Here is a 14,936-nt window from a genome sequence, read left to right as displayed (position 1 = left end):
TGTGTGAGTTCTCTGCTTGCTCTTGTAATTACTGCTCTGAAAATCCTAATTGGTTTAGTATTTGAATAATTCATTTTACGTTTTTACTGCCTGTCAGTGTTGCAGTTTAATCAAGAGTATTCTCAGTAATGGCATCTTTCTGCCATCGAGTGGGGCTGGAATCACAGTCAATGTTGGCCTTTGATAAAAGGACAAGAGAGTGAGAATAAAATCTTTAAATACATTTTTGAAACTAGCTTTTGATCAGAACTGTGCCTGAATTTCTGGATTCTAAAGCTTAGTACCTATCACATACAACAAAGAAATTAGAACAGTTCAGAGTTGGGGTATGTTATTTCTTTGGTCGTTTTCTGATATGACGAAATGTCAGACTGTGTTTGAATTGAAATTAACCTAAATTATACTGACTGTGTAAATTTTAAGTCCATGCTGTAATGTCATAAGTAGAAGGGAGTTTGTAGACTATTTGTTATTGCAGCGTTGAAGAAAATCTTATTTAAGTGTTTCTACTTTAGGTCTAGTAAGTTTGGGAGGCATTTTGTATTGTAGTATGTGGAAGAGGATGGTGGAGAGAGGGGAGTTCCATTGAAGAGGAAGGTGTAATTCCTCATTTTTCTCACCTTGCTTACCTAGTGAACTGTGGTGAATGAAATTTTCTGTGTACTGCAAGCAATTCTGGAAGGTTATCATACACTGCAGCTCTGTACTGAACTGCTGTACAACTGTGTCCTTGGAGTGCCAGGCTCACCTGAGAGGAGCGCACTAACTTCTGGTGTCCCTGTTTCTGCAGGTAAAAATGGAGATCTCCTTCCGACTACAGAAGAGGCTGAAGAACTGGAACGGGCCCTACAGGCTGTAACTTCTCTTGAGTGCCTGAGTACCATTGGAGTACTTACACAGACAGATGGTGTGCCAGTTCAGGAGCTGTCAGATAGAGGGATAGGGGTGTTCTCTACAGGTGCTGGAGCTCCAGGAATGCAGTCCTTGAGTCGAGAGGTTAACACGGATCTGGGGGAGCTGTTGAATGGGCGTATAGTACATGATAATTTCTCCGGTCTGGAGCTGGATGAGAACTTGCTCCGTTCTGCTACCTTGTCCAACCCACCTACGCCCCTGGCAGGGCAGATCCAGGGGCAATTCTCAGCCCCAGCCAACGTCGGCCTTACTTCTGCCACTCTGATAAGCCAGAGTGGCCTTGGGGAGAGAGCCTTCCCAGGACAGTTTCATGGACTTCATGATGGCAGCCATGCCTCCCAGAGGCCCCACCCTGCCCAGCTGCTGAGCAAGGCAGATGACCTGATCACCTCACGACAGCAATACAGCAGTGACCATTCACACTCCTCACCCCATGGAAGCCATTATGATAGTGAGCATGTGCCGTCTCCCTACAGTGACCATATCACATCCCCTCACACCACATCCTTTTCTGGTGATAACTTGGCAGCTACCTTCTCAGCAGAGATGCCCATGATGGCACAGCACTTGCTCCCAACTCAGCTGGATGTGCCACTTAGTGGGGTGGTCAACCCCAGAACTCACTGGGGAAATCTTCCTGTCAATCTTGGGGACCCCTCTCCGTTTAGCAACCTTCTTGGTGCAGATGGACACCTCCTGTCCACCTCCCTGTCCACACCACCTACCACCTCGCACTCAGAGACCACACAGCCTGCCTTCGCCACTGTGACCCCCAACAGCTCCAGTGTGCTTCCGGGGTTACCGCAGACCAGTTTTAGTGGCATGGGTCCTGCCTCCGCTGAACTCATGGCCTCCACCTCCCCTAAACAACAGCTCCCTCAGTTCAGCGCAGCCTTCGGGCACCAGCTGAGCTCCCACAGTGGCATCCCCAAGGACCTGCAGCCCAGCCACAGCTCCATAGCTCCTCCCACGGGCTTCGCAGTGACCGGTGCCACCGCTACCAGTACCAATAATGCATCTGCGCCCTTCACCACCTCCAACTGAGCTTGTCTGCCTGGCTCTGTGCAGGTAGATGGGGGACCTGTGTTTTCTATCTTTCCTTTTTTCCTTTTTCTTTATTTTTTTCTGTCCTCCCTTCCCTTTTTTTTAAGAGGGGGTTGAGAAGAAAACCCCTGCTTCAGTACTGACCAGGGTTAGCCCTCTGTGAACCTTGCTGTAGCGTTCACATGTGCTTGTTACGCACCGGTGCTCATTTATTGCAGGCAGGTTCATCGTTCCCCAATAATTCCTTAAGGATACAGCACAGTTACTGGATGTAATTGATCTTAGCAGTAAGACCTAGAAATGGGAAGATACCTCAGATTACTGATGCATGTTACTGTTTCCTAGGGTTTGGATCAGTGCTTGCCATCCCATTAGCATCTGGTAGAAAGTTTTCCAGTGGGCAGAAGTCTCTTGATTTTTTTTTTTTTTTTTTAATTTACTTTTTTTCCAAAGGTAGCGTCTGGCATGGAAAACTTGGTTGCACACATTGATTTGAGAATGGTGCACTGAAGTCCTAAATCAAGATCATGGTTCAAGGATGAGTTTGGCAGTTTCTTAAAATAGTCTCTTGACCTCCTCTGTGTGCGTGTGTGTGTTTGGGGTGCAGGGAGCAGCAGTTCCTTTTCTTCTTTTGGTGAAGAAGTGGGAGTTGTCCCCTTCCAGAACTGGTCACTGTTCTTACTGCATGCTGATTTTTTTTTTTTTTTATTATGGTGATGTTTAATTCATTGAGCAGCAAGGGGATCAGTTGATTGATTGCCCAGAAATCTGAAGGCTGATGCAAAGTTAGCCCAGGGAAAAAAAGAAAAAAAACCAGAAGGATTGAAATAGATCATGCATGGATTAGTGAAGATTCCTGTGCAGAAATTCCCTCCCTTGCTGAATTACTGTGGCCTTGTAGCATTGATGATTTGCCTTTTCTGGTGTGGCTTTGTCCAGAACTCCTTGCCTGACAGGCTGACAGGTATTTCCCAGCTGATACTGGAAGAATTTGGTTGGTATTCTGCCCATCCACACAAGTCTAGGTCAGACGCTTTGGTAAGTTTCAAATGGATGCATTTCTCAAATTATGTCTAGCTACTGAGACTTTCTTGGATAGTTTTCCCCGCCCTGGGAGCCATATATTATTTTTGACGCTTGTAGGGTTTGATGCTCTGTATGGGAAGCTGAATGTATGTAAGGAACTAGCAGGTACTTATCAGCAGTTATGGCTAAACAAAAGACAAATCACTAAAGCAAAATTGAGGGATAGGAATTCCTTCTGTCTGCAGGACAGTTTTGCTTTTATTGCCCACCTGCTAAAGGTAGTATTCAGACTCTTTGATAGTAATATCAGTTCTTAAAGAAATGAGTCCACTAGCTTTTAGACTTTTTTAATTTTATGTTTTTTAATCCAAGAGATAAATGCAGCAGAAATTCTGAGGTGTTTACTTGCATCTCTTTATCAGGAAGGGAAAAAAGGAATTTGCTTGTGACTTTATAGGTCTCACACTTGCTACTGTACTCTGACTTTGACTATAAAAGTAGGTCCTACTTAATATAACAAGTCTCTACGCTTCTTGGTTTGTTTCTGAGATGCAGATGAGAGAGAATAGAAAATCCCACATTTCAGCCTCTTACTGTAGAAGACAGATTTCATTCTACCTTACAGTAAAATATCCTACCTGCATGTATTCTAGTCTAATTCAGGAAATTAAGAGATACCAAGCACATGTAATAGGGAGGCCTAATAAGTTGTTTGAGCAAGGGATCATTGAACGAAGTTTAGTTGCTATAGAAATTCATTTTGTTAGCAGTCAGGCCCACACCAAAATCTCTGACCCAAACCTCTCCTTCCATCTTGCTAAGGAACAGAATTTAAATGGGATAGGTCTTGTGTCTTCTTACTGTTGTAGCAATCACAGTATCCCTCTTTTCTTGAAAGATTTGTCCTCCTTAAATATAAAGGAGTATGGATGATGCATATGTCCTTTTCTGAAATTGCAAGTGTATGTGGGTGGAGGAAACAAAAATGATTTTCATGCTTCTGTTGTTATGAAGTCCTTATTTCATACTTGGTAAAATAGATCTTAATAATATAAGCCGAATATTTTTAAGTGGTGATTTAAATATGTTTGTAACATTTAAATGTTTTTAAATCATGTAAAAAGTTGAATTGAAGCCTATGAAATCCTGCTTGTGATTGTCCTGCTGATTGAGAAATGCCCAGTGGTATTGTGAAATGAGGCAAATCTGACAAGGCGTTTATTTATTTTTGTATTATGTTCCCCATACTTTGTTGAGGAGACACTGTTTGATTTGCAAATGATTTTAGTTGTGTTCACATAACCTCTTCAATGTGTTTGGATGACTGGCTGAAAAAGAGTGGAGAACTAGTATACCAAACAGTCAATTCTTTAATCTGCTTGTGTATTCGTGTCATTTTAGAGGATGTTAATTTCTATAAATTGGTTTCAGGACCTTGGTCTTAAAATCATTCTTGTGCCCATCAAACTTTTTAATGAAGCTGTAGCTAGTGCAGAGTGTATTTGCCCCACATCACATTTCTCTTTCTTAGCAAATGCTGGAGGGGAAGGGAGGAGAAGAACTGAGAGCCAAGTTCTGCTTGATTGCATTGGTATAAATTACAGAGGAGCTCTTTGGTCTAAGATCACTGAGTTTGTACTAGTCTAACTCAGAACAGAACCCAGCTCCTAATCTGAGCATTGATTTAGACAGGGAATTTTAAAAGCTGTCAAAGCTATGTAGGTCCATAATTCCCATTTGAAATCAGTGGCTATTATGTACCTTCATTCCTTTAAGGCAGCCTAGGATATCAACTCTCTTCCCCGGCTTAGACTTCAATTTTTGTATATCCCTTGATGACTCTTCCCTAAAAAGTGACTACATAACATTTTTCAATGAGCAAACTAAGTTTGCAATAAAGCTGCACTTTTAAAAATAAACTTAAGTTTGTATACATTTGAAATAGGAATCCCTCTGTCCTGTCTGACACAGAGTTGCGAAATGGGCCACCACTCTTGCCTTTTCCTGGTTCACCTCATGTTTTTCCACTGCCACCGATTTCATGGTTACAGCTTACCAAGCAGTTACGGGTCTTGATCTTAGCTTTACAAGGTGGATCATTCCAGGTGGGCTTCTACACCCACACAACCTACTGACTTCAGTGAATCAGTGTCTTACTGTTGGATGTGAGATATCCAATCAGAGGTATGTGAAGCCAGAGATGTTTCACACCTTTTCCTCTGGGAACTACTGCAGGTCTGGTTAAGGTAGTCCTTGAGGCTGTTTTTTATGTGGTTTCTGAGTAGAATCCATGCTCTCTTGCAAAGGTTTTTGAGTATCATCTCCTCATATAGCAATTAGCACTCTAATCACCCTTTCACCAAAGAGCCAGTGTAGCAATTTCAGTCCATTGATTTGAGATGGTCAATACCTGTCATGCCCTTTACATGTTAACAAATGGAATAAAACTAGTTGAACCTAAAAGTTAATTTCTTTACATAAGATTTGAGTTTTAAAGAATTGAAAAATTAGACTTAGAATAAAATACCAGTAACATAATTTCTGGTAGTAATAGCACCTCAATTAGTCCTTGTACAAAAGTACTTAACACAAGATGAACTTTGACAGTGTACAGAGGCTCATCAGGAACAGCCTCATGCTGGCCTGGTGTGTAGGGCATTCTGTAAGACATGCTTTGATGTTTCCTTTCACTTAGCAAGACTACACCAACTTTGAGGGGAGCCATATGCACTTAGATACCTCAAAGTTGATTTGTTCTTTGGCCTTGTAATTACTATGATACAAGAAGATGTATGCGCAATGCAAAAAGATGGGAAAGATAGATCATTTTGTCTCCTCCTGCGTTCCAGTTCTTCCAGGTTCTTGTTTAGTTCCCTTCTCGTTAGTATCATGCATCTCCCTATGGTTGGGCATAAAGGCTTTAAATTGATAATGCTGAGAGGTAGCACAGTTGCAAGTCTGCCTCGCACTGTGGAGAAGACCGAAACAGCTAGATTTCTCACTTCTTTCAGCAGGTTAGCGAAATGAGGGTTTGCAGTTCTCATTTGGAAAGCATTGGAAGGCCCCGAGAAGTTTATCACCTGCTAGGCAAAAATCAGAGATACGGTATTAGAAGTACAAATGCAAGCAAAAAAAGGTGAAAGGAGAGTCATCCATAATAGCAAAGAGAAGCCAAGGGAAGTGGCTTTTTTTTTCTTTTTTTCTTTTCTTTTTTTGTTTTTGTTTTTGTTAGAGGGAGATGGGTATTGAAAAATTGGGAAGTTCTATTGTGAGCTGTTAGGCACAGTGTGATGCCACTGGCTTCAGGGGCATGGCCAAGGTGAAGGCCCTAGGATTGAACCTGCAAGCCAGTAGCTAAATTCAGTTTGAAGGTTCATTTTGCTGTAACCACATCTAAATACAGTCTGGGATTGAATCTGCCGGGAAAGAAGAGTCTCACGAAGGAGCACAATAAACAGTGGACAGATGTCTTCCCTGAGAAGCTGGCCCTGGTGGTTACATACATGTGTTGTTAGTCCGCTTCTGAACTCCAGTTCCTCCCCGAGCTCCTGCAACATCGTGGCTGCTGCGTTTCCCTGTAGGCATCAGCAGGGCTCCAGAGGTATTTCTCTCTGTCTTTGTGCTGCAGTGAGCTGAATCCACTTGTGAATTCTCCAAACAGTATGAGCCTTTGGGCAGGGAGGGGGGAAATTTTAGAAGAGACAGCTACCTGCAGTTGAATCTTTCAAGACTTGTAGGGTGCAGGGAGGTGCTTTCAGTAGACAAACAATAGAAGACTTACCTGCAGTGATCTTCTGCAGTGAGGCATTTGTGTGGGTGTCTGGTGGGACATTTAGTTTTGCTTTTGTATTTTTACTACTGTGTGTGAAGGAGTCTCCTGTGCAGGCCTGTTGCAAGGTTCAGTGGTGGTGGAAATACTAACTGAAGGAATAGCTTTGGGCTAATGTGCTGACCAGATCTTTAGGTCTTTCTGGTCACAAGGTCTTTCTGATCTTTTGGGTAACATTTAATGATGGGGTGTTGTGGGCTGCTTCTCATACCCCCTTTATTTCCTTCCTCTACATTCTTCTTCAATCTTTCTTTTATTCTCCCATTCTCAGATACTTCTCCAATGTAAGTAATGCCAACTGGTAAGTCTTCCGTGGTCCTGAGCGAATCTGACCGTAAAATGAAAAGGAGGAGAGATTCCTGCAGTTCATAACATACGTTTTGGATGCTAGAACACCAGTGCAATAGATAAAAGTATTTCTCAGATCAGTGAGTAAGATGATGTTTCACAGCACGCTAACGTGACATGAAGTAGATGCCAAGGGTACAACATTGATCATGGGAGTGCACACACTAGCAGTGAATGTGCAGACATTTTTAGCAAGTTTACCTTCTCACAAGTTCCTCTTTTGAGAATTGCATCACTAGAAAGTCACAAAGAAAAATTTAAATTATTCTTTTTAATATCCACAAGCCCAAATAAAAGTAAGGAGGTTTGATGAAAAAATCTACATTTGTATTCACTAAACTTAAGCTTGGGCTTTAGGAGAGGTCTGATCATGAGAGACCTTGGCTCTATCAGGTAAAGTTTTGGTTTTGTCTTTAAAACTACACAAAAACACTAGTTTTGTTGGGAAAGAAGAGTTTGGTGGAGGAGAAGGAGTCACAAAAGATGTGTCTTAAAACAATTTTGTCCCTCCTTGTCTTCAGCCTTTTTTTAAAAAAAAACCCCACAATAGTGACCATTGTGAGAGCTTTTCCCTCTGCTGTTCTGCTACTTCTCATGGTTGTTGGGTTCTTTGCTTTCCCCTGTTTTATTCTACTTTCACATACTCCTTCTCTGACTACTATGGAATAAGGTAACGTACTGGAACATGAAAGGAGAAAGTGGGCTTGGCCATAGGTTGACAGCAATAGTTGGAGGGTTTCTTTTTATGTCTCCTTGAAGTAAGTGTTGGCACCTCTTCACTCTACTCTGGCTCATAGAATTTGGTTTGGAAGTGAACAGGATGAGACTTGGGCTTTTGACCTTAAAACTGTACTTACTTGATGTAGAAAAATGCATTCTTCCTACTCCTTCCCCTTGCTAGTCCCCCAAACACACACAGAGTGGGATGTCCAGAGTACCCACCTATCGACTGCATACGCGTGTTGAACTTGGTCCAGTAATGCTAATCTTTTACCTGCTTTCTGTCGTTGTCAGCCAGTGCCCATGGAAGTGAACTCTGGATAGGTAACGTTCCCAGATATCCTCTGGAAAACTTTAACTTTGGTGCAGATTGCTCTGGTGTAGCTAACTGCAATGGGGTTGGCTTCTACCTTGGAGTGGACTGATTTACCCTGAAATGACTCTAACCTGCGTCTTAGAGTGTAGTTGGTTCCGGTGCAAATAGATTCATTCTGAAGTGATGGACAGTTTGATTCTCATGCAAAATAGCTACATCCTACCAGAAGGGGTTGAACCAGTTTCTCTGAACAGTGATGACCTTCACTGTACGGTTTTGGGTATGTCTCAGGGATTCCTTGTGGAAATAAGGGCAGTTAACAAAAAAAAAAGTAAATAGTTTTAAAAGTAAATAATAATTTAAGGTAGAGCGTCACCTAAGTGAGAGCGCAAGAAGGAGAAATCTTTGTTCAGTTTTATAGTCCACGGTGTCTGGCTTAGGGACTCTTTCTCTTCTCGGGGCTCTCATCTCAAATACAACATACAGAATCTTTTTCATCACGCTCAGCTTTAAACTTTTTATTTAAAGATACCCTTCCCCAATGAGCTTTCAGAATACTTATTGTAGATTTTAAGAGAAATGGTATATTAATTTATGCTATTAACATCACCTCATAAATTATAAGTTTTATACTAAAGCTGTATTGAGTGTAATGAATTATGTTGCATATGTGTTTTTAATAGCTATAAAATTATATACAAGCTTTTTTGGAAAAACAAACTAGTGAAGCACCTTTTTACACTGGATCTTTGCCGTGTCAAGGTGTACAGCTATTCTTTGCTACCTTGCAGATATCTATATCTATATATAGATATATATATATAAATAAAATAAAATGGTATCCTGTATCAACAAGCATAGAACTCTTTTTAACCCTTATATTACTGTTCCTATAACTCTTTTTAAATTTTATTTTGAGTGTTACATTCTGCAATAATTTATCCGTGGTTTGTACCTATGATTAGAAATTTAGTTACAGGGTAAATAGATCAAATTAAAAAAATCCAACTACTGTAGCTGGAAGTTGTGAACTAAGTTTGTAAGACCTTTTCTTTTTTTAATGTATTTATTTCCAGTTAGCTCTGTGAGTTGGAAATTGAAAAGTCAGAACATTAGGAATCTACAGTGTCTTATTCAGGAATTTTTCCCCTCCTTTCCTCACAAAGGAATTCCCACTGTGACTTATAAATAGAATTAGACTGCTTGTGTGCATGTATGTATTATATATACACACAAAAAATATGCATTGGGGGGGATGTATGTGCGATACGAATGTGTATATTGTATGTAGGTCATAGTTTTGTAAAGAGAAAAGTAGTTGAGAGGTGATGGAATGTATTGTAGAAATGTGATTATTTAGTAGGGGGTTGTTATGTCCTCACTGTTGTATAAATAACTGATACTCTCTACTACATAATCTTCTGTTATAAGGCTAACTCTGATATCATGTCAATTTTACTGTTTTTTAAATGAGTTGCATTGAGCCCTGTTTAAAATGCCATGAAAATACCAAGCTCCCAAAGACAGCCTTTAAATAAAACAAATGGGGGGAGGAGGAGAGATGGGAGAAATGAGTGATGTTTTTCAGGAGAAATTGAAATGAGAAGGGTTGCATTTGGTGGGATGGGGAGGCATGGGAATTGCTGTATCTTTGCAAATTAATACCCAAATCTCCTATGGTCTGACTTGGAAAATGTTGTCCATCAGTGTACTTGTGTTTTCAAATTAGGTTGTAAGGGGCACTGTTTGTGGAGTGGTCTCCATTCTGTAAAAGGATCTTGTCTTCAAGTAGATTCTTTTCTTTCCTGAGGGTCTTTGTGTATATTAATTTTGCCCCAAAATTGCTGTTGTGAGATTGCAGAACAAAATACACTTTCAGTCCAGGGAGTTTCACTTGTGCTGTGAAATTCTGAATTTAATTATGGCCACTTAACTTTTTTTTTTTTTTTTTTCATAATTGGAGAAGGAAGATTTCTTTATGGAAATTCTCACTTGAAATTGTGAGAAGTCAGAAACATTCTTACAGATTGGCTTACTCTTCATACTGTTCTATTTAGGCTGGAGAAGTAACCTAATTGTTATTTATTCATACAGTATCACTTTTAATGATGATGATCCTGGTGACTTTAAAAATCTGTTTAGAAAAGCAGAGCTTCCAGTATTGCACAGACATTTGAATTTTTTGAAGGCTTTTTTTAAGCAGTTGCAAATCAAATCTTAATTTTTCAATTTTTTTTTTTTTTTATATCCCCCTCCCTATCAGTATGTTGATACCCCCCAGGCATCCCTCCCCCTTTCCCCCTCCCAGCAATTCGTTTCTGGCACATATGCATACAAGTGAAAGGGCAGGAAGGTGGAAGTTGTCAGAGGCCTTTCCTTCTGCTTATTTGGTGGTAATGGGAGTTAGCAGCATAAATCTTTATGCCTTTATGGGGAAGAATGGACCCATTTTTGTGTATACCTGTACAGAGAGATATATCTGTATATGAGATGTTGGTCGCACTTTGCTGAATGTGGAGTTGCCCTCATGATGTACAATAAATACGTATGAATGCAATCAATCTAAATCTATATATACATGCGTACAGATGTATAGATGGAATATACATTGTATCACACACATGTACATTAGTTGTAACATGAGTAAGTGTGTGAGCTAAAGAGAGAGACTATCCACATAACATATGTGTAACAGGTAAGCACTTGTGCCAAACAAGGTTGTATTAATTCTTCTGAGGGATTTGGATGACATCAGTGACTGATCTGAGCTTGGTCACCATTGATTTGTGTTACCTCAGTGCTCACAGTGGAGTTTCCTTGTACGTTTCTGCTTTTGTTTCTTCTATATTAATACTCATTGAGGCCTCTTGCAATGCCAACCTCTTCTGCTTCTCTGCTCCATTGCCTCATTCCAGCTCCTTGTCCCCGCATCTCTACAGTTTCTCTTGCTAGCAGCAATCGGCTTTAATGGCCCAATGCAGCTCTGCTTATGCCATAGGGGAATTCTCTCGGTGACTAGTGGCAGCTGAATTGGGCCCTGAGCACTTGCTTGAACTTATGCAGAATCCCTGCTATTCAGTTGTGCTTGAGTACGACTGCTGCGGTTGATTTGCAGATGAACACAAACTTTTCTTAGAACCTGATGCAAAGCTTCCTAGCATATTAAAAGGTTAACCCAGCATCGTATTTTAGAGGTAAACATTCAAGATGAGAAAAATGTGCCCACCTAAAACTGTCTTCAATTTTCAGCCCTGGGGAGAAAAAGAGAGTTTGGTTTGTGTTCCCTGTAATGCACGAAGAAGGCAGCCCTGTTCTGAGCAGTGGGGTTGTCATCAAACATATCGACAAACACAGCTCATTACATTTTACAATTAAACAGGTTTTAAAATGAGCTGCAGAGTTGACCATTAACATGCTAGCACTTTGCATCTAATTGTGTATCGAATAAACCTGCTTATGCAAGTAAATTGTTTTTTTTAAGTATTTTATTTTCTGTTTTCTGGCTAAATGGAGCTTCTGTATCCTTTTAGCAGAAAGCAGCTGTCAGAAACCTGCTCAGTCACATTTAAGCACTGTTGAAACTCCTGGCTAACATAGGCTTCAGTTTCAATGGAGAATGCTGCTCCAGTTCGGTCTTCAAGCCGTATGTCATTCCACATTTTCAGTATGGATATGGCACGATTTTTCTTGGCCACAATTCAGCCATGGAATTTTGTCTTCCTTGTATTTCTATTAGAAAAAGGTAACTGGTGTACTGTTCCATCTGAGCTTTCATTCAATCATATACGACTATTTCTATAATACATATGTTCGGGCGTGTGTATGGGTATGTCTGTGTACTGTGTGTGTATAATACATATTTATACGCACACATATATTATGCTATTTCAGTTTATGTATGTGGAGAACATACCTGTTGGTTCTCTCCTGATATATACTCATGCATACGTATATTAAATATGTATATAGAGTGTAGATGTCCTGCATATACATGTGTATATGTTATGAACCTTGGTTAGCAATTTTTTTCCCACTTTTTGCAAATTGCTGTCCCTTATGACATATTTTCACTGAAGCTGCATTATATAGAAGAAATGGAGAAATGTGTTATCAAAGTTTTATTTTAAAAAGGAGACTCTTAATTATCTAAAGCCATTTGTAATTGTCTTTTGAATTTTTACTAGAAGGGTTGTTATTAAAAAAAAAAAAAAAAGAAAAAAAACCCAAAAGCAAGCAGACAAGCCCTTACTCCCACCATAAATTAGATGGACATAAGAAAGAAATAGAAACACAAGTTTCTAAGTATTTATTTTCTTCTGGGGTTTCTGAGGCATACTGTAATTGCATTCTGTCCCATCCTCCCTTTTGTCCAATTATGATTAATGATTCATAGTTTCTTTTATGCAGCTTTTTCCCTCATTATTTTACTTTTGTCAATCATTGTTCACCTCCTACATTCAATAGTACTGATGTCACTAAGGAGATTTCATGTCCTTCTGTCCTTTTCAGGAGAAATACCAGTGCATCACTATTGTGTTACATTTTAACATACTTTGTGGAGGATGGATGTTTTTATTGAAGATGTCTGTAACAAGTCTTTAACTTATTTAATGTGAGAAGCCTTCATTGGAATCTATCATTTGTTTCCAGCGAGTTTCTGCAACTGTTTCACCAACATATTAAGTACTTCCCTTCTTATTTGATGCCTGAGGTTTTAAGGTTTGGGTTTATTGTTGTGGGTTTGGTTTTTGGTTTTTTTCCCCTCCAGTTCCCCAAAATGTTTATGTGCAAGTGGAGCAAAACAGATGTCAGAATCTCAACCAATATCCTTTTTGCAGTTAAGGGTAAATATCCTGGATTTAATAAAGGAGAAGGTGGCAAATGGACAATCTGAAGTGCTTAGAGGCAATGCTTACTCTTTTTAAGGCTGTCTCAGAGAAGTTTGTGTTTGGTGTCATTTTAAAGGTAGCTTGATGACGCTTTGATATCAGAAACAGCCTTGTAACAAAGAGCCTCCTACAGTTGGTTGGCCACTAGAGTTTAAAATATAAACAAGTTGCAGTGGGAAAGCAAAGGTGAGGCAGTGTATTTTGAACCAGTGAATTGTAGCTTGCAAATGTACCTGATTTTGAAGTAACTGCATGGTAGCAAGGATTAGCAGTCTCTTACACCCTTTCCTTCTTCCCTCTCATCCCTGACACATGTGTTCGGCATACCGTACATTGGGAAAAATAAACAACTTACTCCAGCAAAGCTAAATCCACTTAATGACTGCTTAAAGGGAACATACAAACTTGCATTGCTACATCCCGTCTCATGATATTAGCTGGAAGACTAGCTAATACGCACAAAAAGCCCAGTCCAGGTTGCTTCTGCAGATGTGTCGCTTTCGGAGAGTGCGGTGCATGGGGATGCCCGAGAAGAAGGGTCGCTTCCTACAGGGTCCCCGGCAGCAATAGCAACTCACACTACTGCTTCTAGTGCTGGAGGCTCACGGACAGCATTCCAGGGGCGGGTAGGAAAGCTCGCGTTTGTACTTTCCCTTTAAATAGGAAAGGTTGGCTCACATGTTCCTCATACTTCTCAATGAATGTACTGTATTACCATTTAAAAAAAAAATCAATGAAATGATAATAGATTGGTCTCCTTTTGTTATCTGGTCCTTGTTTAATTTGTTTAAGGGTTTTTGTATACAAAAGTTTACATTTTTATGTATATTTTTCTTGTGTAAAAACTGATGTAATATGTGTATAAAACACTGTATGTATTATCTGTATATAGTGTGACAAAATGATTTTCTTTCTTTCTTTTGGATGTATTAATAAATCTTGCTGTGAAGTAGCTGTGTTTACTATGATGAAACCCTCTTCTCCAACCCATTTTGCAAAGTCCGAGATGTATGAATATTGCCCAGGCTGAAATCTAATCCGTAGTGATTTCTTTTTTCTTCTAAAACATATCCTAAGTACAGTTATTAAACTGACCTTTGCTTAGATAGCTGTAGAGTCTGATTCTGCTCTTGCTTATTCTCTAATTCTCTTGCTTTCTAATGACATTAGCTAATTAGTTTTGCAAACAAACTGGGGTCTTCAATCTCAGTCCTGATTCTAATTATAGTGCTTTCTAGCTCTGGATCACTGGCCTGGAGACCAGATCTTCATCTTGTTTTCTGGTTTGAGTTCGCAGAGCTGTACTTGAAATATAATTTAAGGGGTATAGAATAGAATTTTGTCTTATGTTTTCCGAGATTAAAAAAAATATATACCTGCTTCATCACTGAAATTGGTAAGTTGGAGTTTGGTGTTATTTTGAGGATTAGCATGTGGATGAGAAACAATGGTTGCTGAGGTGCCGCGGGGCTCCGGGCAGCTCTCGGGCAGGATTGCGAGGCCAGGGCATGCATGTGGTGACTACCTGGATTGGTCAGACGCTGGCAATCACCACTGCCTTGTCCAGACACACAGCTGTGCACTGCAGAAAAGCTGCCGTTCTGCCGCCTTGCTGCAGCTGGTGCAAACTAGCCTGCCTTGGCTGGCACGGAACTTCCAGTGCCGGGTTTGCTCTCTGAGAGTGGCTTTTCCACAGTACCTTGAAGGATGTCCTCTCTTTAGACAGAACTACGCCTTGGACGCTTTGCAGTAAGTAGATGGCTGCTGCATCTTTCTCTCACCATTTGTTTTGTGAAGTCTTTCCCTTTGCTTTCTGACATGAGGGTATGTGCTTCAACAGGTGTTTGCT

The 14,936-nt window shown here is 40.2% G+C and overlaps 1 protein-coding gene across 8 annotated transcripts in view; it reads left to right on the top strand.

The window, feature by feature from the left end:
- The window catches only part of INO80D (INO80 complex subunit D), a 49,697-nt gene that overhangs the window by 32,536 nt on the left and 2,225 nt on the right, over positions 1-14,936 (top strand). For 6 of the 8 annotated variants that reach the window (XM_074829354.1, XM_074829349.1, XM_074829351.1 and 3 more), the window contains one exon: positions 791-14,039. In XM_074829354.1, the coding sequence (XP_074685455.1) occupies positions 791-1,959 (1,169 nt within the window). In that variant the 3' untranslated portion in view covers positions 1,960-14,039. Of the gene's footprint in view, positions 1-790; positions 14,040-14,936 lie in introns of those variants that run through there. The other 2 variants (XM_074829356.1, XM_074829357.1) reach the window with 2 other exon arrangements.

Source organism: Strix aluco, chromosome 6 (genome assembly GCF_031877795.1).
Source record: "Strix aluco isolate bStrAlu1 chromosome 6, bStrAlu1.hap1, whole genome shotgun sequence".
Lineage (NCBI taxonomy): Eukaryota > Metazoa > Chordata > Aves > Strigiformes > Strigidae > Strix > Strix aluco.
This window is presented reverse-complemented; position numbering and strand designations above follow the sequence as displayed.